Here is a 25,451-nt window from a genome sequence, read left to right as displayed (position 1 = left end):
GTCGAGATCCAATATCAGCAACTCGAACACTGAATTGATACCTACCAGAGGCTGCGACACGCGCTGCTGCTGGAAGGACAAGCAGAGCAGATTGGGAGCAAATTAAAGGTATGTGGATAGCGTATTGAAAATTGTTTGGAAACGGAAAAGAAAAAACAAGCAGCAAAAAGGAGGGACGGCTTGTTGCACATGGAAGGGAGTCAAGGGACAACCTTGCAATTCCGCAACGAGTTTCACAATGAGATATATCTGGGGTACATAAATGAAAGATTGTCATGTCTCAGCATTAATATTGGTTTTATGCTCTGGGCCAGTGACGTTGTCATAGCACTTTGGGCCCAACTGGGACTGTCTGGCGCAAATGCAAGCTTGCCCTTGCATGCAGTGACACTGAGGCAGCCACGTACTAGACCAATATCATTCAACGTTGGAGTGCATGACATGCCCACCTTTATTTACATGATTGTACAATTTCTCTTCTACGAAACATACTAATTTGTATGCTTGTGTACAGTTACTCATTTGACACACACGTCCGGCGCGCTCATCTACGTGAACCATGTCTACCACTGAGGAACCTATTGCTACAGCTGAAGATGTCGAGCTTCCAGCCACCGAAGCTCCAGCAGTTGAGCCTGTCGCCGAGGAACCTTCCGAGTCTGCGCCAGAGACTGAAATCCCTCCTCCTCAAACACCTGTAGATGCGGCGCTTTTGTCCGGCGAGGAGTCCAAGTCGGAAGCTGTGACAAGCCCTGAGGTTGGAAAGACAAGTGCATCACCGGCAAAGAAGTCGACTATTTCGAGTACGACCAAGCGACCTGTTACAAGCTCGACAGCGACAAAGCGGACCGTTGGTTCAACCACTACCACGGGTACGAAGCCAACATCTCGCACTTCGCCTGGTGGCAGCACATTGAGCAAGCCGCCAACCCGCCCGACCACAATCTCAACTAGTGCAACCCGCAGGCCACCGAGTGTCAGTACGACTGCGACTCATCGATCCCGAGCTTCGATCAGCAGCTCTGCAGATGAAAAATCCTCCAAGGTCGCCAGTTCCGGCGATGAGAAGAAGGGTATTTCCAGCGCCGCGAAGCGCATGTCTCTGGCAGGGACACCCTCTTCACGAGCCCCAACGAAGGCTACTTCTACCGCGGATCGASGAGCCAGTGTGATTGGCTCGGCCGCTGACAAGAAGCCGACCTCAACTACGGCTGCCAGAAGTACTACGAGTAGACCGAGCACTGCTACTACAGCATCTCGCACCCCTACCACGGCAACTACTCGTACCGCTGTCCGTCCTAGTACGACCGCACCTGCCAGACCAACAACCACTGCAACGAAGCGCTTGAGCACCGCCCCGGAAGCTAAGGCTGCTGCCGCTGATGCAGGAAAGCTTGCAGAGCTCCAGGAGAAGCTATCTGAGAGTGAAACAACCATTGCAAGCTTGAAAGCAGAGTTGGAGGCTACTCAAGAAAAGATGACGACCTTCGCCAACTCCGCTGAAGAGGAATCCTCCAAGGTTGATACTGCTGTGGAAGCTATTCGAGCCGAGCATGTGGCCAAGATTGACAAACTTTCTCTGGATCATGCACAGGAGGTTCAAGAGTTGCAAGGAAAGCTGGAAGCTGCCGAAACACGACACAAGGATCTAGAAGCCAAGTCATTGCAGGATTTGGAAGTGGCCAAAAAGTCTGCTCTTGACCAAAACGACTCCCAAACAGCAGCCGTTTTGGAGGATCTCAAAGCAACTCACCTGGCCGAGCTCCAACGTCTTCAGACCGAATTGGAAACCGAAAAGGCTTCCGCAGCGGAGACTGCAGCACAGATTACTCGCTTAACCGAGGAACTTGAGTCACAAAAGTCCGCACTGGAAACAGCATCCAAAGCTGCTGAGGAGAAGGAGGCTGCTTCGAATGAAAAGCACCTTAGCATTGTTGACCAGCTTGAGAGGGAGCTGAAGGGACGGGATCAAGTCGTCGAAAATCTTGAAGTTGAATTGAAAAAGCTCTCTGAGAGCAAGGACAAAGAGATTGCAGCTGAAAAAGAGTCGTCAACTGAAAAATTATCGTCACTGGAGGCCAAGATCTCTGAACTTGAAGGCAAGCTAGCTGAGGCGCAGTCTGCTCATGGCGACTCAGAAAAGGCAGCAAAAATTCTGGTCGAAAAGGAAAACGAAATCGCTGAACAGACCGAGGTTATCAAGGCGTTGAAGGCCGAGATTGATCAATACAAGGCCACAACCGAGTCGTTGACAGTCGAGATTGAAAGTTTAAAAACGGCTTCGGGAGACTCTGAGGCGCAGGCAAAGGAGCTCGGGGCTTCTCACGAACGCAACATTGCCGAACTCAAAGCCGAGCACGAGTCGAACGTTGCAGCGCTAATCGCCGGCCATGAGCAAGCTCTTTCTGAGAAGACCCAATCCGCCGAGACTCTCCAAAGTCAGCATCAACAGGAGCTTGAGGCTTCAAAAGCGCTACAGACTGAACTTGAAGCTAAGCTCGCCGAAGCTAATGCGACAATCGACAACCTCAAGCGAGGTTACGAAGAGGGCATCAGCTCTGCCAACACTGTCGCCGGACAGGAGATTGAGTCTTTGAAGGAGAAGGTGGCTACAATGGAAAAATCCTTGAAACTTGATGCTGAAAAGATCAAGGCCTTGGAAACCGATTTGAGCTCTAAGCAGGAAGAACTCGACTTATTGCAAGAGAAGTTGAAGGAAGAAGCTGCTGCTGCTTCACAATCCGCGGATGCGCTAGCCCAGGAATCCAGCAAGCTTTCTGAGGAACATGCACGTGCTATTGAAGCCTTGAAGGGCGGCCATTCGTCTGAGTTGGAAACATTGTCATCTACTCATGCGGAAGCCCTTCAGACTCTTCAGTCTAGCTATGACGAGCTTCTCAGATCCAAGGAAGCGCTCGAATCCGGCCATGCTGAGAAGTTGCAAGCTCTCGAATCTCAGCTGGCTACGTCTCAGCAAGAGGATTCTTCCAAGCATGCTAGCCAGCTCGAGGCTCACCAGGCCGAACTCTCTGCTACAAAGAAGGAGTATGAGGAGAAGCTTCAAGCACTTGAGAGTCAGTTCGCTGCAATACAACAAGAGACGTCTAGCAAATCTGCCAGTCAACTCGAAGCTCACCAGGCGGAGATTGATGCATTGAAGAAGGAACACGCTGAGACGCTGCAGGCTCTTGAAATCCAACTGGCTGCTGCTCAGCAAGAAACTTCTACCCAATCCGCTAGCCAGTTGGAAGCTCATCAGGCGGAAATTGATGCCTTGAAGAAGGTCCATGAAGAGACACAGGCTAAATTAAAGGAGGAATGGGAGGCTGCCCAGGCTTCAAAAGCTGCTGAGACGGACTCTGACCATAGCCAAGTCATTGAGGAGCTGTTGACCGCCCACGAATCGAAGTTGACGAACTTGCGCAACGAATTAGAAGCATCACACCAGGAAAAGCTTGAATCTCTTCAAAAGACCCATGACACTGTCTTGGCTAATGTCAGCGAGCAGCTCAACAAAGCTAACGAAGCTGCTGCAGATACCTCAATTATTGACGGTCTCAAAGCACAAATTGCGGACTTGACTGCCAAGCTTAACGCTGCTGAACAGAATCTGGCGGCTGCTGAAGAGAAGTCTTCATCTTCCACTCTCGAACTAACTGGCAAGCATGCCAAGGAGCTATCAAAGGTGCAGCAGGAAAAGACTGAGCTCGAGCAAAAGCATCAAGCAGTTTCAACTCAGCTTGAAGAAGCACACAAATCACTTGGAGAACACCAGCAAACTCAGTCACGACTTGAATCCGCCATTCAGCAGCTGACCGCCGTCCAGGATGAGTTGGATGCTCTAAAGAAGGCCCATGAGCAGACCAATGGCGACTTGGAATCGGCTGTTGCCCGCAACAAGACCATCGAAGAGCAAATCGCCAAGGGCGAAAAGGAGCTCAACGAGCAAATCGAGAAGAACATGTCCTTGTTGACACAGCTCACTGATGTCGACTCTAACATCTCCAACAGCCGTAAGCGCATTCGTGAGCTAGAGGCAGAATTGGCTGCTCTCAAGGAGTCCTCGAAAGACACAAAGCCGGCGGAGACTAGCAACACTCTACTCGCAAGCAGATGGGCCACGAGTGAGGAAGAAACGGAAGAGAAGGGGGGCGCGTCTGCGGAAGGTGAGGAACTTGGTTCTTCCATAGAGGGAACGGTGGGGACGCCCCGTTTTGATACCTCTGCATTAGATTGACCGAAGAACGAACGCTGATATAAAACAGATGGCGAGCATACAGGAACAGCTTAAACAGATCCGAGCGGCAAGCGACGACTGGTACGATGAACATCGCAGGTATGTCACACCTTCCCAAAGTCGCTATACTTACTAATGTTGTCGATAGAATCGTTGGCGAACTTGTACAAGCATCTCGCGGAACAACACCAGACCCATCCTCCAAAGAACCCAGCTTGAAATCACCCACATCCATCACCCAGACGATAACAACCACAGTAGGCGGCGCTGAAGACGAAACCGCCTAAAGTTGTTTCCACCATTGCATGCAACAATTCTTTATATTGAATCAAGCTGTATATAACATGTCCAACTCTTAAGTCTTTTTTTACTGTTTTGGATACCCACCGCTGTGTTGTTTCGGGTCGAATGCCATGATGCGTTCTCTGTCGTTTTATGTGTCGTTATCGCTGTTGTCGTTGATATGGTTGATGTAGGGTTTTTGAACCCTTTATTCCCCTTTTCTCTTGTATTCAATATTTCTATTTTAATTATTGTTTATATACCATCTCCTGTCATTGATGTTGAGGATTCGATACGTTTAATAAGGATACTTGTCGAAAAAACACTCCCATGCAGTCTATGTTTTTTTTATCAATAATCTAGGGTTCTATATTTCTGGTCCTACACACCAGACATATACGTACCTAGCTACCTAAAAATATCAGCGTACGATTTCCCTCGGTTAAGAAATTGATACAACCAGACTAGAACTAATCAAAAGTAATCTTTTTCCCCTGAAACGAAGCCTGCGCCTTCTCCTGCTTGGCTTTCCTGGCTGCTTCCCACGACGGATGCAACCCATCATACGCCTTTTTCTTATTCGCGGCTATCGCATTCTCCTTCCTGACATCTTTCTCACCCCCATCACCATTTCGCGACGATGAACCAGTATATTGACGCCTGCCAGCAGCACCACCCCATCTCGGTCCATTGTCGTTATCATCCGTAGCMCCCCGTCTCGCATCCCAGCCACTATTCTTACTATTGTTTCTGCTACCTTTCTTTTGCTGCTCTTCCTGAATGTGTTTCGCTCTGGCGCCGAATTTCTTTTCCCACAGCGCTCGGCGCGCTTGTTGGCCCATTCTGTTTTTGCGTGCGGGTTTACCGCTACCGGTAGCCGCGGCGGCGACTTCGTCGTCTTCCTCGGGCTCAGAGTCGGAGCCGGACCAGTAGCCGCCCATCATTAGGGAGGGAAGAAACGTTGTATCTTTTGGTTTGTCGGCGACATTTGTATCTTGTTTGGAGGGTTTGGATTTTGTGAGAGGTGGTGGAGAGTCAGATTCGGATTCAGGTTCAGGTTCGGAGTATTCGGATATAGAGGATGCTTCTTCTGCGGATGAGATCGATATGTTGTCTGGGAATTTGGGGGTGATTTTGTTTGAATTTAAGGCGGGTTTAATGGGAGAAATGTCGTCGTCGTCGGAATCTGAGCCGTCGGATGCAGATGCAAGACGGGCATCGAAGTAAGAAAGATCCATGCTCTCGCCGTCGGATACGTCGTCCACGTTGATATCATTCAAGTACTCTGCTTTTGATTTTTCATCTTTTGCACTCTTCGAAGATACCTCATCTGGTGTGCTTTCTGGCTCATTTGCCGATTCTTCCATGCTCTCGTCTTTTTGAGTTGCTTTTTGGTCCGCCTTTTTCTGCGGCTGCTTTTTCGTACTCGTCTCGTCGACACCCAATAAAGTTCGAATATCGTTTAAAATCTCAGGCAGCGCATTCTGGACAGGGTTCGATTTGAATAATCGCGCCGTGACATTGGCCTCGGCGGGGTCGCGTGGGCCAGCGTTGATTGAAGCATTGATGCTTTTCTCTAATCGCACGAATTCAGGAGCCTCCGCGATCCGCTTCGTCTTATTCAATTGTTTGAGCAGGTATCGTTGCGCTGTTTCCTCAAGATCAAGAGCCTAATTCGGGTCTCTCAGTCAGTACAACATCATTTCATGCCCTGGCTAAGAAACGAACCTTCAAAACATGCACCTCCTTCTCCAATCGCTCCAAGGTCTTGGCATCCTTCTCACTTTTGGCTGTCTTTTGCCGTCTACCCAGTTTCTGTCTTTCAAAACCGCGAGATGTCTTTAATGCGCGGAAGAGGAGCTGGGTGCCTCGTTCGAATTTGTGGCCGAGACGGGTTGCTTTGACGCGGTTAAAGTTGTCGGAGGCGTCTTCGCCAGAGAGTTCGGAGTGTTTGCGTTTTGGCATGGTGTCGTATGGAGCTGAGTAATCAGCACAGAGCTGTCCTGGTATTTGAATAATTGAAAGTGATGGAGGAGTTATTGATGCTCGGGAAAATTTCAGTGGGGAAATATCCAACTCGGTCTCTGATTGGCGGGAGTCCGCCGTACCTTCTTTAGTTGTCGTCTTCTCCAAGACTCCCAACACTTCTTTTGTGTCACATCATATACTTAGAGGAGTAAATTTGACATGACTGAGCAATCAACAATTTGCACTGGTCTGCCCGCAGTTTGCTCGGAGTGGTCTATGGGTACTAATTTTCACTCTCACCACAGCGTGCAAGATGATTAGATGAGCTAAAACGACGTCTTCAAGAACGATCGGCTAACTTGTCAGTAACAAAGAGCTGACCGACGAATATAAAAATTAATATAATCACCGCATTAACGGTATCCTGTTTCCGGCTGTGCAGTATGGCCTGCTCTCCAAGAGCATCCATATACCCCGATTCTCGAGGTATATGAATGAAAATGATTGGACTTTCGCGCCACAGGCGGCTGCATGTGGCGTCGACTTATGATAGTCTTAAGGGAGCGGGGTGAACCCTCTCTGTTCAGCCTCGCGATTGAGGCCATGCCAGTCCTCGGTGATAGGTATCATGGTGCAGACACAATATGGCCACCGTATCGAAATCATTACTCAAGCCGCACGATTATACAGTAGCATGGATCTGCGCTCTTGCCATAGAAATGGCTGCCGCGGAGGCAATGCTGGATGAGAGACATTCTTTACCTACCATCTCCGGTGACGACAATACCTACGTCGCAGGAAGGGTGGGCTCCCATAATGTTATTATCGCGTGTCTTCCAGCGGGAGTTTATGGGACGACCTCTGCTGCCAACGTAGCGTCTCAGATGCGGCTCACCTTCAAGAGCATTCGGTTTGGGCTCATGGTGGGAATTGCTGGGGGAGTACCTAGTGCAGATCACGATATTCGACTTGGTGATGTCGTAGTCGGCAAACCAACGCGGGATTTTGGGGGAGTAATCCAATACGACTATGGCAAGGCTGTGGCTGGCGGCTATTTGGAACGAACAGGKGTCTTGAATAAGCCTCCAACCATACTCTTGACAGCCATGACGGCGCTACAGTCCGCACACATTGCGAACAAAAGTCGTATTCCTGATCTAATTGCAGACTTGGCCGAGCGACATCCGCGAATGAAGGAGAAGTTTACGTATGACAGCCGCAGAGAAGATTTGTTGTTTGAGTCCCAGTACCATCATAGTGATCGTGCGACGACCTGCGATGAATGTGATAGGCAGCGGCTAGTTACTCGAGCGCCAAGGGACAGGAACGACCCTGTTATACACTACGGTCTGATTGCATCCGGCAACCAGGTCATGAAGGATGCTCAGAATAGAGAGAAGCTCGCCCGAGAATTGGGCATCCTGTGTTTTGAGATGGAAGCAGCTGGTCTGGTGGACACATTTCCATGCCTAGTAATTCGAGGGATTTGTGATTATGCTGATTCTCACAAAAACAAACAATGGCAAGAGTATGCAGCTGCAACGGCGGCAGCTTATGCAAAGGAGCTTGTCACCATGGTCCATGCTCTTCAAGTTGTAGATACACCTTCGGTTATGCCGATCACCGACGGTACGTAGGCTATGTGCAACAGACTGTAAAGTTCTCGGTTCTGACTATAATCCTGCCAGTCGTTCATAAAAGCAAGGCTATGGCCAAACTGCGAGGCTCGTCAACTTGGGTAGCAAAGCCGAATGGTGAGTGGAAATGATTCAATTCTTGCAGCACATGTGCTCATTCATTGCAGGCGAACTCGACGAGACGATGCTTAGGCGGATTTCAACCTATGAGCATGAAAAGATTCATCAGCGACTTGCTCGCAAACGCGTCATGGGGACAGCGCAGTGGTTCCTGGATCATCCCGATTTCCAAGCATGGCTGAAGGAGAAAAGATTCTCGAGGCTGTGGTGCTCTGGGAAAAGTAAGCGTGCCCACTGGGGCTCCTTGCACAACGATCAGCACTAATCATTACTCTTGAATAGTCGGCTCGGGTAAAACAACGATAGCGTCAGCACCCCTTCGCTCGTCGCCTTGTGGTGAGTAGGCTAATCGTGCCATAGGACAGCGGCTATCGATGAAGCCAAATATCGATTATCGAACAACTTGGCTTCGACGGCCTTCTTCTACTGTGAGAGCGACAGACCAGACGAGCTGAATGGGTCTTACATACTTTCCAGTCTGATCAGACAATTATGCAACTATCTTCGAGTGAAAAATAGACGCTGCCCCGGCGATGTGGCAGATGCACTGAATCGCTTTTTTGGGAAGGATCGAGTTTTTCCAGACTTCGAAGATTTGAAGGGTCTTATGTTCCAGTTATTCAAACTTGTCCCAGACACAGTGTACATCATTGATGGACTCGATGCATTGAACCCAAGCCAAAGTAAAGATCTGTTTGAGTTCTTCAGGTCCCTATTCTGCGGTTCTGGATCACCACCAGAGTCAAGAATACTTTTTTTCAGCCGAGAACAATTGCCTGGTTATACAGGCATTCCCCTATTCATGGCCGGCGCTCGTCAAATTTCGACTACGTCCAATGTGATGCCGGACCTTCAAGTGTACATTGATACGAGTGTCACCGATAAATTGATGACCAGGAAGCTCACGGACGATTTAGCCTTGTTGGATGAGGTCAAGCGGGTCCTCCTGGAAGAATCATCTGGAATGTAAGAAGCGTATCTCTCTTTTATATTAGCTGAAGGCTAACAGACCAGGTTTCTTTGGGTCTACCTGCAGTTGGAGATTCTGTGGCAAGAATGTTTCACAGACAATCGTATTCGATCAGCGTTACGAGATCTTCCGACAGATCTGGAGGAGACATACCGTCGCTGTGTCCGAAGAATGACTTTTGCTAATTCTTATGCATTGCGCGTTCTTCAATGGGTCAGTTTCGCTGCGAGACCACTTCATATCGACGAATTAAGAGAGGCCGTCGCGTTTGACTTGGAGGACATGACATGGGACGCCGGAAAGATCCCACAAGCTGATGTGGTGATTGGGTGTGGTGCGAATCTCGTGGCCGTCGACCCATCTGATCAATGTGTGCGCTTTGCGCATCCCTCTGTTAAGACATATCTGCTCAAAGATTCAGACTCAGCCAGTTTGATTCCAAGATACCCAAAATCCGATAGGCAGGGCGAGCTCCAGTGCGGAGAATTCTGTGTTGCGTATTTGTCGTTCTCTAACTTCAACCTCGCACTGGTGAAGCCAGCCAACGAGACTGAAGTGGTAAAAGTCCCGAATGCCCAGCTGCTCGCCGGCGATGCATTGACATCTCCCTTCGTTAGATTTTTCTGGGGACGAGGGAAAAATCCCAAGCCACCCACCCAAGTACAATTTCGACGCATTGGATCAGCCACTATCCCGGATCGTTCACAATATAAATTTCTGGACTACGCAGTCACTCACTGGGCCTTGCAAACCAAAGAGATCACTTTTAAATCTCTAGTCTGGGAAAAGTTCGAGCGACTCTCGCTAAGTTTCAATGAAACCTGGAATTTTCACCCCTGGGTGATCGGCGGCCGCTCACAAATCTCACGTCTGCATGGCCTCTTCGGCTGGGCTGTTGAAAACGAGCACCTTCCGCTATTGGCATTAGCTCTCAATTCTGAGCGAGACATACGATTGATCTGTAACCTTCCATTAATCGATGAACGACTTCCTGCACTTCATCTCGCATCAAAAATGGGGCTTGTGGACGTTGTCAGACTCCTTCTGCCCGTGTGCCAATTGAACTTGCAGGACGAAGAAGGATATACTGCCTTACATCACGCAGCTAGTAAAGGACATGTACGTGTTGTGGTCATACTTCTAAATAAAGCAAACATTAAAATAGGCATCCCGTCAAAAACCCAAGTTACACCCCTTTGGCTGGCTGCTAGTCATGGCCATTGCGACGTTGTGCAGGCTCTAGCTGAGAGGCAGGCGGATTTTGAGGCCGAAGATAGTGAAATGCGACGGACGCCGCTTATAATGGCTGCTAGTAATGGCCATCGAGCTGTTGTCGACTATCTCGTGAGCAACAGAGCGTATTTGGAAGCAAAGGATGCCGGGGGTAGGACGCCATTATCATGGGCCATCACGAATGAGCATGTGGACACGATCGAACTTTTACTTGAGAGAGGCGCCAATCCTGCTTGTAAATTTGCGAACAAGGGACAATTGCTGTTACGGGTGGCGCAGACTGGCCATGCTGCAATTATGCACTTACTAGTCAAAGATCTCACGACGAACCTAAACACTACCGATGACAATGGCTTAACAGGCTTACGGTGGGCTGTACAGAATAAAAACTTGGAAATTGCTAATATCCTTCTTGATGCCGGGGCAGATCGGGAGATCCGAGATGCTCGCGGCCAGACGCCTTTACTGTGGGCAGCGAGAAATAATCACGAAGCACTGACTGACTTACTGCTAAAGAAAGGCGCGGTTGTATATGCTCAAGATAAGGAAAAGAGAACAGCATTATTCTGGGCTGTCAAGAACAGCCGCGAGGGTCTAGTCAAGCTACTGCTCGACCGAATCGGAGACCAACACGCGGGAAGGAAGCGGTTACTGAACGCTATCGCCTTGCGGACTGCACAAATGCGAACTCAGGATACAGTGGAGTCATCACTTGGCGCAAATGGAGATTTTGAGGACAAGACGCCGCTACTGTCGGCTGTAAGAAAAAGCCACGAGTGGTTGACTCAGCAGTTTATGGAAATTGTCCCTAACGTGGACCGAGAGACTATTCTAAAGGAGGCAGCTTCTATGTGGTCCACAGTGAACGGACAAATGTCCCTACTCGAAATGCTCGTTGGGAAAAAAAGTAAAGATGACATCGATGAGTCCTATATGAGGACATCCCTCCTACAAGCTGCGGAGAAGGGTGATGAGCATCGGGCGAAGCTGATGGTTGCTAAAGGCGCTGATATCCACGGAAGAAATCTATACGGGGAGACAGCACTATGGTGGGCTGCAAGAAACGGGCATGCGTCGCTTGTAGAATTTTTCTACGATAAGGGTGCAGATATTGAATCCAAGGATAAATTTGGTCTCACGCCATTAGCTTGGGCGGTTGAGAAGGGATACTGGGATGTTGTTAAGCTATTGGTGGGCTGGGGCGCTGACATCCGGGCTCGCGACAAGTCTGGCCAGACACCACTTACTAGAGCTGATGGCAAAGGAATGCGGAATCTATTGGTTGGAGAATGAAGGCACAAGTGATGCAGGACTTTCGCCTCTGGCTCTATTCCGTTTTGCTTGCCTTGTATAATGCCAAAGACAAACGGATACCCGCTGCGTGCTGGAGATTACGATTTCAATCGAGGAAGGCTTTGACTTTCCTGCTTAGTTCATATGCTAAATCTCATCTTTGGGAACCTGTTCGGCCAAGTCTCATTCCAAACCCAACTTAGGTAAACCATGAATCCGGCCTGTTCATATTTTATTCCATAATCGCCTCGACTTTTCTACATCTTGATAGACCAGGAAATTTGTGTCAATTGACGCAACATAAGGCGGGAGAATGGGCCTCATTTGAGACAAAGTTGAGACAATCCTGGCTAAATCCTGGCTTCGTCTGTGCCGCTGGCACCGCTGGGACCTGTTTATTATGCTTGATCACCATCCCTGCTTTCGCTACATGCGAGCCTGACGTCCGTCCCTTGGAGAGCCGAACGTTCTATCAGCTGTGGAGCGAATGACTTCTGAGTCCAGCAGTCTTCGGCCTGCTTGTCACGGGTTATACCGGCTATTTTTTGCACATCAGAAATGGCGTAAGCATTGGAGTTAACTATCTCTTCTTGCCTTATATCCAAGTCTGCTCTTATCGAAGCGTTACAATATTTGCTTGAAATTTATTTTCTTGACGCTGAACTGTATTCACTAGGTCCTTCGATGTAAAAAGTAGTACTATGGTTAGGGCTGGGCTCGCCAAATCAATGTATTATTGGATATGCAATAGTGAATACCTACCCAGGTACCCAGATAGTGAGGACACATACGCACGACTGGTAGTTCCGAAGTTTCAAATGAGGTGCTGCCTAAACATACCACCTCAATGTTTCGGGCGGGCCAACTGGTTTATATATTTATGGCTAACGCGGCAAGATCTAAGTTTTTCAATTTTGGATTCACGAGATCAATACCCATCAATTTTGGTCCAGTGTCTGGTGAATTAAATGTACAAAGGATCAAACCAAGCAGACTACACATGTAGGTGCGTGGCCATTGGTACTTGTAATCGTGAATAATTGAGCTTGTTTTTCTCTTTTCTATCTGCATCCAACCATATCCTTGAAGTGCAATTCGCGGGTCTCTATATACAAAGTAGACATGACACAAGGGAAACTAATGAAAGAGTAGGTTTACAAAGGCGACTTGCCGCCTATTTCTTTTCTGCTGGTTTCTCCTCTGGCTTGGGAGTGGGAAGTTTGAACTGTTGAACCGTCTGTGTTAGTAAAAATCAACACGGATACGCAAAGGGAAACTTACGGAGTCAGGAGCACGGTCGGTACCGCTGCCAATCTGTTCCCAGGAAGAGCTTCCTCCCTCAAAGTTACGGAATGCCTGCGTAAGCTCGAGAGGCTCGTACACAATGCGCTTCTTCTCCTCGTCGTATCGAATCTCAGTGTAACCGGTCAATGGGAAGTCCTTGCGGAGAGGATGGCCGTCGAATCCATAATCGGTCAACATACGGCGGAGATCGGGATGGCCGGAGAAGAAGACACCAAACATGTCGTACACTTCACGTTCGTACCAAAGAGCGCCATCGAAGAGGCTGGTCATACTGGGCACGGGCTGTGCTTCATCACAGTATGTCTTGACGCGGATACGGGAGTTGTGGCGGACACTGAGCATGTTGTAGACAACCTCGAATCGTTGGTCGCGGGTGGGATAGTCGACCGCAGTTATATCGGAGATTTGGGTGTACTCGGCGGCGGTGTGGTACTTGAGGAAGGTCATGACGGGGACCAAGCCGGAGGGGGGAACGTAGATGGTAAGCTCGTCCTTCCAGACGGAGAACTGTTGGACGTATTTGGGAAGGCAGGACATGATGTATTGTCCGTATTTGTGCATGGCGTCGGCCTGGTCCTTGTATTTGTCGGCAGGGTTGACCACGGGAGCGCGCAACTCTCCTTGAGCTGTACGAATAGCAATCTTTAGCACAAGCACGCATTGAGACCATTAACCGCATTGCTATGGTAGGAATCACTTACGAGGACGTGCGGCGTGTCTCATGTTCGGGACAGGATCTTCCTTATCGAGTTGACGAAAGTGAGTCGAAGAAAAGGTACGGACGCATACTGCGGATCTCGAGGCAGCGCCCAGAGAGCGGCTGCTTCCCAATCGCATCAAAGACCGCGTGGCCGCCATTGTGACAAGGCAATTGCTTGACGAATATGAGGATGAAGCTGGACGACAGCAAGACGGACGGTTTGATGATGTTGAAGCGAGCCGCGGAAAGAGGGTCACATGATAATGCTTATATAAGGGGTCATGTGATTTGAGTCGCCGCCCAAGCGCGACCAAGGCCCGCCAAGCCTAACCAGCCTATCTGGGAAGGAACCACCTGCCAGCGCGGCAAACCAAGATTGACCTTCTGTTCTGTTCCTTTCCTGCTATTCTCCACGAAATCTTCTCTTTCACCACATCCCTTCCCACCTCGATCCCTTTCGAGCTGTTGTATTAACGATTTCCTTCTTTCCTTCTCTTCTCGTAATCTGTTTTCATATACCTATTCCAGTTCCAGTTCGTGCAGACCGGGGTTGTCAGTTTTTCCTTGGGTTTACTAGCGACGGCCTCGTTTCATTTTCAAACGGCGTACGAAATCGATTCTCGTCGTAACTCACAACATATCGCCTATCATGTCGAATCGAAATCAGATAGACTCGGTCATTGACGACGATGACGAGTTCTGGTAAGGACTATGTCTAGATGATTACCGTGAGCCCGGTTAAGCTAACCTTTGACCGTCTTTGACAGCCCACTCTGTATTGAAGAGTTTGATCTTTCAGACAAAAACTTCAAACCTTGTCCTTGCGGCTATCAGGTACGTTCTTTGTCGTCTTTCGCCTCCCGCTCTCCCTCTCATTAAGAGGTTTGCGCTAATACTTTGATACTCTCAGATCTGTCAGTTTTGCTACAACAATATCAAAACTCATAGCGAAGAGGGCCGGTGTCCCAACTGCAGACGTGTTTACGATGAAAGCACTATACAGTACAAGGTGCCTGATGTAGACGAGTATGTTGACCCTCTGATAAACTGTCGAGCGAGCATCATAACTAATCCTTCTCTACCCTTAGGTTCAAAGCCGACTTGGCACTGAAGCATCGGAAAGCGGCCGCCGCGAAGAAAAAGGAAGCAGAGAAACGAGAAATTGAAGCTTCCAGCCGAAAGAACCTTGCTGGTGTGAGAGTCGTTCAAAAAAACCTGGTTTACGTTATTGGGTTAAATCCCACAATACGGGACGAAGGGCAGCTTTTGCAGACGCTGCGTGGCCCGGAGTATTTTGGCCAGTATGGCGAGATTGACAAAATCGTCGTTAGCAAAGCCAAACCAGGTGGCAACCCCAACCAAGGAATTGGCGTCTACGTGACATTTTCGAGAAAAGTCGATGCAGCTAGCTGTATCGCGGCTGTGGATGGTTCGACAAACGGCGATAGACTCCTTAGGTTTGTAATGATTCCGTAGTTCCTATCGTGCAAAATACTGACCCAATTCTAGGGCGCAATACGGAACCACTAAATACTGCTCGTCTTTTCTGCGAAATGAACAGTGCAACAACCGCAATTGCACATTCCTTCATGAAACCGGCGATGATAATGAAAGCTACAGCAGGCAAGATCTGTCTTCGATGAATACTGCGCAAAGACCACATTACACGAACGGCGCGACAAATGCTGGCACTCGACCCTTTACTCAGCCTCTGCAATCCCAACCCATGCGCAGGCAGGGTAGCAAAGATGAAGGCGGAAAGCCTCTACCAGATGGCCCTGCTCTCCCATCCTCTGCAAGTTGGGCGAACAAGGACGCACCTTTTAATCGCGCTAGGCGACTTAGTGCTGGTAGCCGCTCATCACCAAGTCCGAAGCCGGCAAACGTTCCCCTGGCGAAAAGCGAAGAACTCAAAAAGAATTTTCCTACGGCACAAGAATCGCGACGATCCACTCCCGCTCCCGCTCCTGCCCCGGCTCCAGTATCAACACCAGCACCCGCACCGGTACCGGTTGCTGCTCCGACTCCAGCGCCCTCTCAAGGCCTTCCTCCGGCCAAACCAGCAACAGCCCCCGCACCAGTCAAGGATGGCCTATTAGAGTCGCTTCTCAACGCGGTAAACTCTCCAGGATTTCGCTTCGTCTTTTCGACCGATGGCTTGTCCGACGATGATTTGAAGTACATAGAAAATGGTCCCTCCTTGATCGATCCATATGGCGGGGCAAAGCGCCGAGCGATGCGGGAAAAAGTCGAGCAAGAGCGTGCTAAACAAGAGGCCGAAACACAATCGTTGTTGCAATCAGCGGCAGCGGACGACGAGAACCGCGAGAGTGGCAGCTTGCAATTGGGTGGCGAGCCGGATGATGTACATCCATCAAGAAATACAGTCTCTCGTAATCGCGATACACATGGTGCGATCCAGCCTCCCTCCCAACAAACAACAAATGCCAATTCGTTAGTTGGCTCTCCTGTGTCCATATCGCAACAATTTCACAACTTGAACACGAACACTCGGAGCTTGACCCCTCTTCAGCAACAACAACTTATGCTTCTGAAATCCGGTGCTGGTCAGCAAGGCGGACTCGTGGATTCTTTGAATCCTGCATTTGACCAAGTTTCTCAGTCTCGATCAGGCCTGTTTCAAGCAGGAATTTCGCAAGCAGGGGCAAGTGATAGATTCTACTTCCATCTTAATAATCTATTAACTAACTTTGGGTATAGACATCCAACACGAGGCTATTCGGTCAACAAAATCTGATGCAAACTGGAAATCCCGGTCAACTCGCTGCTCCCGCTCCTCAACAAGGTCAATTTTACACCAGCAGCGTTCAAGGGCCCCCTCCGGGTTTGAAGACAGCCGGTACACCCCCCATCAGCGGTGGTGGCATGTTTGCACAGGGTCACGGCTTCACGTCAAACACGAATCTTGGACTGGGTTCGAATGTCGGAAAGCAGGAGTCGAATCCAGACCTTATGCGCGAGTTACTTCGTGGTCGTGGCGTGTCAGCTGGAACTGGTGGATTGCAGGGTCATGAATCTGCTAAGCGTGAGTTCTTACTTCCCTTCATTCAACAGCACCATACCCCCCCTCCCCTGACTCCCGCTACTGGCCTTCTCAACGCGTTCTATGGATCCCAGAACGGTGCTCTCACCGATTTTGGACCACAGAAGCAAAAGAAGAAGGGGAAGAAGCACAGACACGCTAACACTTCCTCCGGTGGAGGCGGTGTAGTAGATCTTGCGGACCCGAGCATTCTACAGGCGAGAATGCATCAAGTCGGTGTTGGTTCGACTGGGCAAGTGCTATACGGAAGTCAGGGGCAAGGTGGGTACAACCCCTCTGTGATGTACGGTGCCGGGTTTAATCGGTGGTGATTTGTATACCGTCTTACTGGCGGAAGCATCGGCTTGCCATCGTGTTTCAGTTTCGAGATGTGATTATCCTTTCCCTTTGCATATTCGAATATCCCTTTTTGTATGATCGTTTTGATTTTTCATGACATGTGTGTTTTTTCCTTGCGAGGCCAGGCTGCTAGGAAGCCTCAAGGTTGCGTGGTTTTCTGGTTTTTTCCCTGTCAATTTTTTCTGCATTATTTTCCCTTTTCCCACAGCAGCCAGCATTTGTGAAAACGGCCATTCAAAAGAAACGGCCTGGGTCTGTTTTTGGCGTTTCAATCGGGTGTACTCTTCTTTCCTCGTCTCAATTCGATTTCTGAATTGGCGTTGCTGCATTCCCCATTGGTGATTTGCATGTTTCCGGCTGTTTTTTTACTCCAGCCACCACAAGCTTCCTGCACTGGCTTGTTCTACATTCAGCATTATGCCGGTGATCAAAGCGGTTATGTACGTTAAGACCTCCCTGTCCTGTCTTGAATACAAGACGAGTCAATATGCTGAAAACAAATTCTCACATATAATGTCCTAGACCTTTTGCTGTTGGTCACTGGCTGAGTATTTGATTTAATTGAGCCCGGAGATCCTTGTAATACCCTATGACTGTATTGTATATATGAATGTTCTTTTGTTTTTGACACCCAGACGATGGCAGCCGATTGCTTTTTGCTGTTCTTTGCCTTTGACTGCTTTTGACATACGACACTGCATCCGAACTTGGACTAACTTTCTATAGTGGACGATGAAGAATTCCCACCTCTGAGTGTTGGACCGAAGAGCAGGCTGGAACATGCTTTTAGGCCGACATTGACTCAAGAGTCGCGAGAGCATTCTCGAGCGGGTACTCCATCTCTTCCTCCTGGTCTTCCCCTCCCACATGGCCATCCACCGGCAGCTTTCTTCTCAGATAAGAAAAGTTTGGACAGTCCAGAGTTCCCTTTTAGTCTACCGACTCATGGTCCTCCCGGTCTTCCAGCGTCTGGACGTGCGACACCATTGCAAAAGTCATTGGACACTGTATCCCGGCAACAGACCCCAATGGTTCCGGATGTCTCGGATGAAAATGCACAGGTCGAGAAGATTCGGAACTTTGGAGATATCTCATTAGGTTCTCCCAAGGCACGATCGGCTAGAAAGCCCAACGCTGCGGCACCAACAGACCTGCCGGCTAGCAACAAATCAACGGTGACAAAGGGTTCACAGAACAAAAAGCACAAGCCTATCAAGCTAGACCTTTCTATGCCGTTGGAAGAGGTGCCGGCCGCATCACCTGTAAAGGAAAGCCCAGCATCTAGCAACGTCACTCCTGCGAACTTGCCACAATCAAACGTTGCGGCTAACTCGCGACCTGGCACGCCGCTGACTGGAATATCACGGAATTCCGATTCTTCTGGACCGCGTCAACCAAGGGTCCTTCGTGTTGTGGACACGCCAAAGGCAGAGACTCCCCCTCCTCCATCGGCAGCGCCGTCGCTATCTTCGGTTGTTCAAGCCAAGATCCGCTCTAGACGCCCAAGTATTTCTTCAGCTGATCGTCCTGAAACGCCTGGCGATATAGGCTCTGAATTTGAGTTTACTTCCGCATCTGCGTCACGAGCCAATTCGCCCCCTCCAAGCAAAATCGGATCTGCCCCTGTCCGTTCCATGACAAAGAATCAAGTGAAGAAAGAGCGAAGAATGAAGGCAAAGCAGGCAGAGGAGGCTATCAAAGAAGAGGTAGCGACAGCCATTCCTGAGGAACCTATTCAAGCTCCAATTATTGGGCGCAAACGCAAAACCAAGAAGCCACCTACTGCGTCCGAGGTTGCTGCTTCTACATCTACCAAGGAGCCTTCCGATGCGGAAAATGTCCCTACGCCAAAAGTCGAGGCGAAAGCCGATGTAAGCACTCAGAAACCGAAACCATCACCAGAGAAAGTCCCGGATGTCAGCAAGCCTGTGTTGGATGCAGAAGTAGTTGAGCCTCCGGCCGACGAACCATGGAGAGCTAACAACACGATTGCGCAGTTGATTGAAGACGCCAAAGCTACGGGTACTTCAATTAAGGATTTGTTCTTGGAACGAACAGCGCCTCTTCATGTTCTATTGGCTCAAATGCAAAGCAAGGGTGATATTGATCTTAATAATCATCCATTGTTCAACCCTCCCCCTCTTAGTCAGCGCACCGACATGAAAAGTGAGGCTGAGGACTACGAGTTTTTCAAGCTGCCATTGTACATTTCGGAAGAGAATAAGAAAATCTTGCTCAGCGGCCAACCACTCCGAATCAACCATGGCGTTGACAACCTGAAAGTGCGATGCATGATAACGCCCAAGGGTCGTGTGTTGCGCCACCTGTCTGACGAAGAAGAAGACCGCTATCTTGAGCTGGAAAGTCACGTGGATGCTGGTACTTGGAATGAATACCCTTCGACTAATGTTCCGGGTCTTGACGTGACCAATATGAACGGGGGGTTGGATGCGCTATTCTTGACGCCTGGAAGATTCGGTGTCGCTCTATCCGAACCACCAAGTCCTAGGATGTCGCTTGCTGCTGGTGGAGCAGTCGTCACTGCCGAAGACCAGTTCGCGCTGGATCCCCCATCAGAGTCCGGTCCTACCATGGGCGAGACCGATCACACTCACAAACTTCCCGAGTCAGCGAGATATCCTCCGATCATCCCCGAAATGGACAATGTTTTTGGTATGTCGAACAAAGAGCTGCGCGCTTTTATCGAGCAGTCGCAGCGGGAGTTGGAGAGTTCCCGAAAGGATTTTGACGCTGTTGACAAGAAACTAGCGGCTTTGGTCAAGCGAAACAAGAAACTTGCGCAACAGGCACTTGGTTCTGTCGTTGAGGTTGGGAAATAGCTCCTTACGGCTTCATGGCTAATTATGAAGTTTTTACTGTATTTTTTATGGGAGACAATTATCCACGGATAGGATAACATCGGGAGTTGTGTATTACTATGCTGTAAGCGATTGGATTTGTGTCTTTTAGCAATGGTTCAATGTTTAGCAACTTCATGGATTTATCAATAAAAGTGTATACTATAGTATAATGTATTCATCAAGCAATGTCTTGAACAGTCTTTCTCCCTTCCACTCGGCAAGCGTCGGCAAACCCGCCCGCCTTTATCAGCTTATCTCAGCGCCGACGCCAACCGAGCCCTCTTCTTGGTTTCACTCATTCATTCACGTTCACTCACCACCTCAATTTTCACACTTCTTCTGTTTGTTTGCCTGTAAAATTCATACAGCAACAAGTTCACACTTCAAGTTCATCGCTGATGTTGTAGTTCGTGGTCAACAAACATCGACCCCTCACAATGGCGTCTCTATTCGCCAGCAGCCGTATCGCTCTCCGCTCCATCAACAGACACACTCGCTTCAGACACGCCCTAGTGCGATGGGAGAGTTCAATTTCGCAGAGACCTGGGTCGGATACGTATGTCTTTCACCCCCATACATTGCAGAAATATCCGCTAATATGTGTTCATTTATTATCTAGAGTCCGCTTCCCAGGCGCCGTCGACAGCAAATTCACATCGGAAATGGGCTTTTCGAGGCCCTCGTCGCTACCTGCCATGCCCACGTATCGAGTGATGGATTCCGATGGCGTTATTGTGGACACGAAGCATGAGCCTTCGGATGTAGCGATCGAGGAGGTCATAACGTGGTACAAGAATATGTTAACTGGTATGTCTTTTGTTTCTCGGGTAGTGGAGATCGACACGCTAATTGGGTCAAGTCAATATCATGGATGTCATCATGTTCGAGGCGCAGAGACAGGGTCGTCTGAGTTTTTACATGGTATGGTCGGTCTTTAATATGTGCACTAAGTACAGTACTGACGAATAGCAAAGGTCTCGGCGGGCGAAGAAGGTATTGCAGTCGGATCTGCATCTGCGCTAAAAGACCATGACGTCGTGTTCTGTCAGTATCGCGAAACTGGCGTTTTCCAGCAGCGAGGCTTCACAATGAAACAGTTCATGGCTCAGTTGTTTGCGAATAAGCATGATTCGGGACGGGGCAGGAATATGCCTGTGCATTATGGGCTTGAGTATCCTCGTATTGTACGTCGAAACCCTTACAAGGCCAGGAATATGTGGGATTAATGAGTCTGTATAGTTCACCATATCCTCCCCCCTAGCGACACAACTCCCACAAGCAACTGGCGCCGCATATGCTATGAAAATCCAGGCCCTTCAAAACCCCAACACCCCAGCTGGCGTTGTCGCCTGTTACTTTGGAGAAGGTGCGGCTAGCGAGGGCGATTTCCACGCCGCATTGAACATGGCGGCGACACGCTCCTGCCCGATTGTGTTCATTTGCCGAAACAACGGTTTCGCGATCTCCACGCCCACATTGGAGCAATACCGCGGTGACGGAATCGCCAGTCGAGGCATTGGTTATGGTATCGACACCATCCGTGTCGACGGAAACGACATTTTTGCAGTCCGCGAAGCCACTAAGGAAGCGCGGCGCATGGCTCTTGAAGATGGCGGGCGACCTATTCTGATTGAAGCAATGAGTTACCGTGTCTCCCACCATAGTACCAGCGACGACAGTTTTGCGTACCGCGCCCGCGTCGAAGTAGAGGATTGGAAGCGCCGCGACAACCCCATTATTCGTCTACGCAAATGGCTTGAAAACAAAGGAGCTTGGAGCGAGGAACTGGAGCAACAGACTCGGGCAGATCTTCGCGCTGCGATTTTGAAGGAGTTCAATGCCGCGGAGCGCGAGAAGAAGCCTCCTCTTAAGGATATGTTTGTGGATGTCTATGAGGAACTGACGGAGGAGCAGGAGGCGCAGCGCGAGGAGTTGCGAAAGCACCTGGAAAAGTATCCCGGTGAGTACAATATTAATGATCATGAGAATGGTCTCAAGGGGCTGTAAATAGATTTTTCCTTGACTTTTTATTTCTCATGTTTACGATGGCGTTCAATGACCTCGGGCGAAACTGGTTCAAATTGTACAGGGAGCGTTTGCATAGAAATGAATTTGTGTAGATGATATCCATTGCGATGGTAGTATGGTACATATGACAATAAACCTAGTAACATCGTGGGTCTCATCTTGCACGATTTTTGCCTATTTAATGCGACTGGAGAGGAAGTCGTCAATAACCCTAACTTTGAACGAATAGCAAATGTCCTACTTAGGTATGCGTATAGCCTAGGATAGATGGTTTTATGTTTTTCAGGTGATATCAACATAAATTGAGATTGAAGAGTGCCTAGGTAGACTCCAATTCGCCGCTTTGCTTGACTCGTTTCAGTGCCACCACCTGATGCTAACGGCAGACAGCTCGGATGAAACTCGGCATTTAATTCTCAGCGAAGTATCGATTTATATCTATGCGCTAATCCCAAGCCTTTGAAAATTGCACGTGCGATTATTTTGGGAAGGTTATTGAGCCACGCACCCCAAACTGAGATGTGATGGGCTGAGGGTTGTGGAATGGAGAGACGTATGATGCTTTCATCTGGAGATGTTCCATGGTTGTATGCCGGGGTATAAAGTCATGCCCAAGTCCGGTTGTCTGGGACTGATTTTTGGAACCCCTAAATTAAACCTCACCTAGAGTAGTTCCACTAAACAAGTAATTAATTACTTCAACACGGAAATAAGTACCAGAGATACCAGAATGAGCGTCGTCACCGAGCCGCGAGGCTTCATCGACTTTTACAACAAACCGGGGTCCTCGAACGGAGCCAAGATCGCAATTATCCTCAACGAGCTTGGGTATGTCCCTTATTATTACCTTCTTTTAACATACTCAAGCTGATAATTCACAGCCTCACCTATCGCTACCACGAAATCCACACCCCAGTCTCTCCCCTCGACAAAGACACCTACCACTCCCTCAGCCCCAACGGCCACTTCCCCGTGCTCACCGACATCCACCCTGACGGCTTCAAAGTCTCTTTGAACCAGACCGGCGCTATTGCGCAGTATCTAGTCAGCGAATACGATCAGATAGACAATGCAATCTCGTTTCCTCGCCGGTCACCGGAAGAGATTGAAGCTATGAATTGGTTCTTTTTTGGCGCATCGAGGGTTGCGCCGGCCCATGGGGAGGCGGTGCATTATACCAAAAAAGAAGAGGGCCCGGGAAGTGAGGCGTATAGCGTTGGTCGGTTCAGGAGTAGCACGACGGGTCTATTTTTTGCGTTGGAGCAGAGGTTGAAGGAGACCGGGGATTATCTTGTGGGGCATAAATTGTGCGTTTCTTCTTCTTCTATCGATCAGTATGGTTGGTGCTTAAAAGTGTGCTAATGGTGATTACAGCTCAATTGCAGATATTGCGCAAATACCGTTTGTGGTTGCTGCTGAAGAGGCTGGGATCGGTATTGAGATATTTCCGAATCTGACAGCGTGGTATAACAGGGTATTATCGCGGGCTGGTGTGAAAAAGGGACTTACAGTTGCTGGGATTGAGTTTTTGGCATAAGTTCATTATCGATATTTGGTATGATCATTTCGTATTGATTGATTGTCGACTATTGTGAGCGCTTTTGCTGTTGTTCACGTGCTTATTGCAGCCCTATGCAGAGTTGTATGTCTATAATCACAAACATTCCGTTCCTTGCATGTTTATCCATAACTTATATCCATGAATACTTCGAACTGTACGTTATCATTCTGTAGCCCTGGAAGGCCTTATCATGTACTAAGAGACCATCAGTGTGCATTCATCAAGAAGTGTGTATTGAGACATACCGTATATGCATGCGTCCCCTCAAACCCAAAGTCCTTCGCATCAAAAACATTTGTCCTAATTGTCTCAAACCCATTCTTCGCATACAGAGGAAATCCTTCCTCCGTCGCCTCGAGATACGCGACCAATCCCGACGCCTCCGCATCCTGAATACATCGCTGCAACAACGCCTTCCCAACACCCTTGCCCTGATGTTCTGGATGCGTAAAGAGTGACTCCAAATCCACCCTTGGCTTCAATTTAAACACTCTCCCGTCCTCCTCTTTAATCCCCATAATCTCGCGTTTCCCCTCGAGCAAACCGCTATAAAATGCCCTCGCTACATCTACTCGCAATTCAGGTACGCCGAAGGCTCCTAACCCTTGTGCAGTCTCTTCCTCCACGGTCTTCTCGATAGTCTCTACTTCTGCATGGATACTCCATCTTGCAGCCCCAATAATAGCGCCGGTCTCACGATCCACGGCCTTGAAGCTTTTTGCGAGTGGGTCTTTATTGAAGGATTCGACCCGACGCTTTGAGAGGATATCCATGGACTCTTCTGATAGCGGGAAAGGGTCGAAGAGAATGCGATTGAATCGTGTGAACGCTTTTCGCGCTGCTGCGAAGACTTCTGCGGCATCGTCTTTCGTTTGGGGCAGGATGTCGAAGGACATGTTGTTTTACTTGTTGACTCTTTTCTTAAAGACTGAGTATTTGCGAAAACAACGTGATGAAACGATATAACAAAGAGTTGAGCAAAGGAATTTTCAGGAGTCGGGTGGACGTGGTCAGACAAAGAAATAAATAAATTGATCTATTCCCGTCAGGCAACCCTATTTTGGTTATGAGTCAGCCTAGACTTCTAACTTATCTTTGTTCCCACCTGAGCCTCGAATGTGGAAATTGTGTCGCATTTTCATGCAAACTATATTAGAGCAATCTAACTAATATATCTTCTTTCTTATTGGATGTGAAGGGTGTCATTAGTTGGTGCTTTGGTGACGTGACGGTCTGTCGCGGGTCAGCTTGCGGCTGTAACATCGTCGCAAGTGCTTTTAGAGCTTGCCCCAGGTATGGAAACGATGAATCAAATTCCCCTTTGTCGATATGATTCATTTCAGCCCTATGCATCATAACCAAAAATAATTCCGAGCATTTATATTGACTGCATGAAGCTAAGTTAACATGATGAATATGTCCCCAATAATTACCCTGAAGTGCCTTTACTCCAGTTGTCACTATGCTTCGCCGTCCGAGTTGATGGGTCCAGATAATTCATCTCCATTCTGATCGGATGATCTGCCTAACTTGAACGCGGGCAATAATACCATATGTATCTCGCAGAACCGAACAAGAATAGATCCTACCGGTAAGAAATCTGCTCATGAAAACACCAAAAGGCAACTTGCAATTCCTTCGGTGGACCATCGAAATATTGCAAAATCCAAGTATTCGACTTGAGTCAAAATAGGAAAAGTGGCGGTTTAAACTACGCCGGAGGATTCAGACTCGTATTCAATTCTTCAGAGTTTTCCATATCAACATTCCGGGGTGCCAATTGTATGTTGCGTGCAGGCTATGAGAGCTACATTTCTATTCTATATTTACCCCATACTCACAAAAGTAAAATT

General features: G+C 48.8%; 8 protein-coding genes across 8 annotated transcripts; 5 read left to right on the top strand and 3 right to left on the bottom strand.

The window, feature by feature from the left end:
- Positions 1-559: 559 nt before the first annotated feature.
- On the top strand, positions 560-4,524 carry BHQ10_002403 (uncharacterized protein; the record flags this gene model as incomplete). Its single annotated transcript, XM_040874546.1, has 3 exons — positions 560-4,198; positions 4,266-4,336; positions 4,386-4,524. The coding sequence occupies 3 exons, from the start codon at positions 560-562 to the stop codon at positions 4,522-4,524; spliced, it is 3,849 nt and encodes a 1,282-aa protein (XP_040730908.1).
- A 465-nt stretch (positions 4,525-4,989) lies between these two features.
- Positions 4,990-6,484, bottom strand: BHQ10_002402 (uncharacterized protein; the record flags this gene model as incomplete). The annotated part of the gene is made up of 2 exons (XM_040874545.1): positions 4,990-6,189; positions 6,248-6,484. The coding sequence occupies 2 exons, from the start codon at positions 6,482-6,484 to the stop codon at positions 4,990-4,992; spliced, it is 1,437 nt and encodes a 478-aa protein (XP_040730907.1).
- A 647-nt stretch (positions 6,485-7,131) lies between these two features.
- On the top strand, positions 7,132-11,740 carry BHQ10_002401 (uncharacterized protein; the record flags this gene model as incomplete). Its single annotated transcript, XM_040874544.1, has 6 exons — positions 7,132-8,116; positions 8,176-8,241; positions 8,292-8,465; positions 8,527-8,551; positions 8,605-9,210; positions 9,259-11,740. The coding sequence occupies 6 exons, from the start codon at positions 7,132-7,134 to the stop codon at positions 11,738-11,740; spliced, it is 4,338 nt and encodes a 1,445-aa protein (XP_040730906.1).
- A 1,174-nt stretch (positions 11,741-12,914) lies between these two features.
- Positions 12,915-13,903, bottom strand: BHQ10_002400 (uncharacterized protein; the record flags this gene model as incomplete). Its single annotated transcript, XM_040874543.1, has 3 exons — positions 12,915-12,965; positions 13,022-13,671; positions 13,747-13,903. The coding sequence occupies 3 exons, from the start codon at positions 13,901-13,903 to the stop codon at positions 12,915-12,917; spliced, it is 858 nt and encodes a 285-aa protein (XP_040730905.1).
- Positions 13,904-14,394: 491 nt separating this feature from the next.
- BHQ10_002399 (uncharacterized protein) lies at positions 14,395-19,988 on the top strand (the record flags this gene model as incomplete). Its single annotated transcript, XM_040874540.1, has 7 exons — positions 14,395-14,447; positions 14,513-14,579; positions 14,656-14,771; positions 14,834-15,202; positions 15,255-16,329; positions 16,467-17,070; positions 17,875-19,988. The coding sequence occupies 7 exons, from the start codon at positions 14,395-14,397 to the stop codon at positions 19,986-19,988; spliced, it is 4,398 nt and encodes a 1,465-aa protein (XP_040730904.1).
- Positions 19,989-20,446: 458 nt separating this feature from the next.
- BHQ10_002398 (uncharacterized protein) lies at positions 20,447-22,016 on the top strand (the record flags this gene model as incomplete). The annotated part of the gene is made up of 5 exons (XM_040874539.1): positions 20,447-20,565; positions 20,629-20,816; positions 20,869-20,930; positions 20,984-21,193; positions 21,249-22,016. 5 exons carry the CDS (start codon positions 20,447-20,449, stop codon positions 22,014-22,016), a joined length of 1,347 nt encoding a protein of 448 aa, XP_040730903.1.
- A 751-nt stretch (positions 22,017-22,767) lies between these two features.
- Positions 22,768-23,574, top strand: BHQ10_002397 (uncharacterized protein; the record flags this gene model as incomplete). The annotated part of the gene is made up of 3 exons (XM_040874538.1): positions 22,768-22,865; positions 22,919-23,344; positions 23,412-23,574. The coding sequence occupies 3 exons, from the start codon at positions 22,768-22,770 to the stop codon at positions 23,572-23,574; spliced, it is 687 nt and encodes a 228-aa protein (XP_040730902.1).
- Positions 23,575-23,760: 186 nt separating this feature from the next.
- Positions 23,761-24,494, bottom strand: BHQ10_002396 (uncharacterized protein; the record flags this gene model as incomplete). The annotated part of the gene is made up of 2 exons (XM_040874537.1): positions 23,761-23,793; positions 23,844-24,494. The coding sequence occupies 2 exons, from the start codon at positions 24,492-24,494 to the stop codon at positions 23,761-23,763; spliced, it is 684 nt and encodes a 227-aa protein (XP_040730901.1).
- Positions 24,495-25,451: the final 957 nt, after the last annotated feature.

The sequence above is a fragment of the Talaromyces amestolkiae genome, assembly GCF_001896365.1.
Source record: "Talaromyces amestolkiae strain CIB chromosome Unknown scaffold3.1, whole genome shotgun sequence".
Lineage (NCBI taxonomy): Eukaryota > Fungi > Ascomycota > Eurotiomycetes > Eurotiales > Trichocomaceae > Talaromyces > Talaromyces amestolkiae.
Note: the sequence above shows the minus strand (reverse complement) of the source record. Positions and strands in the feature narration are given on the sequence as shown.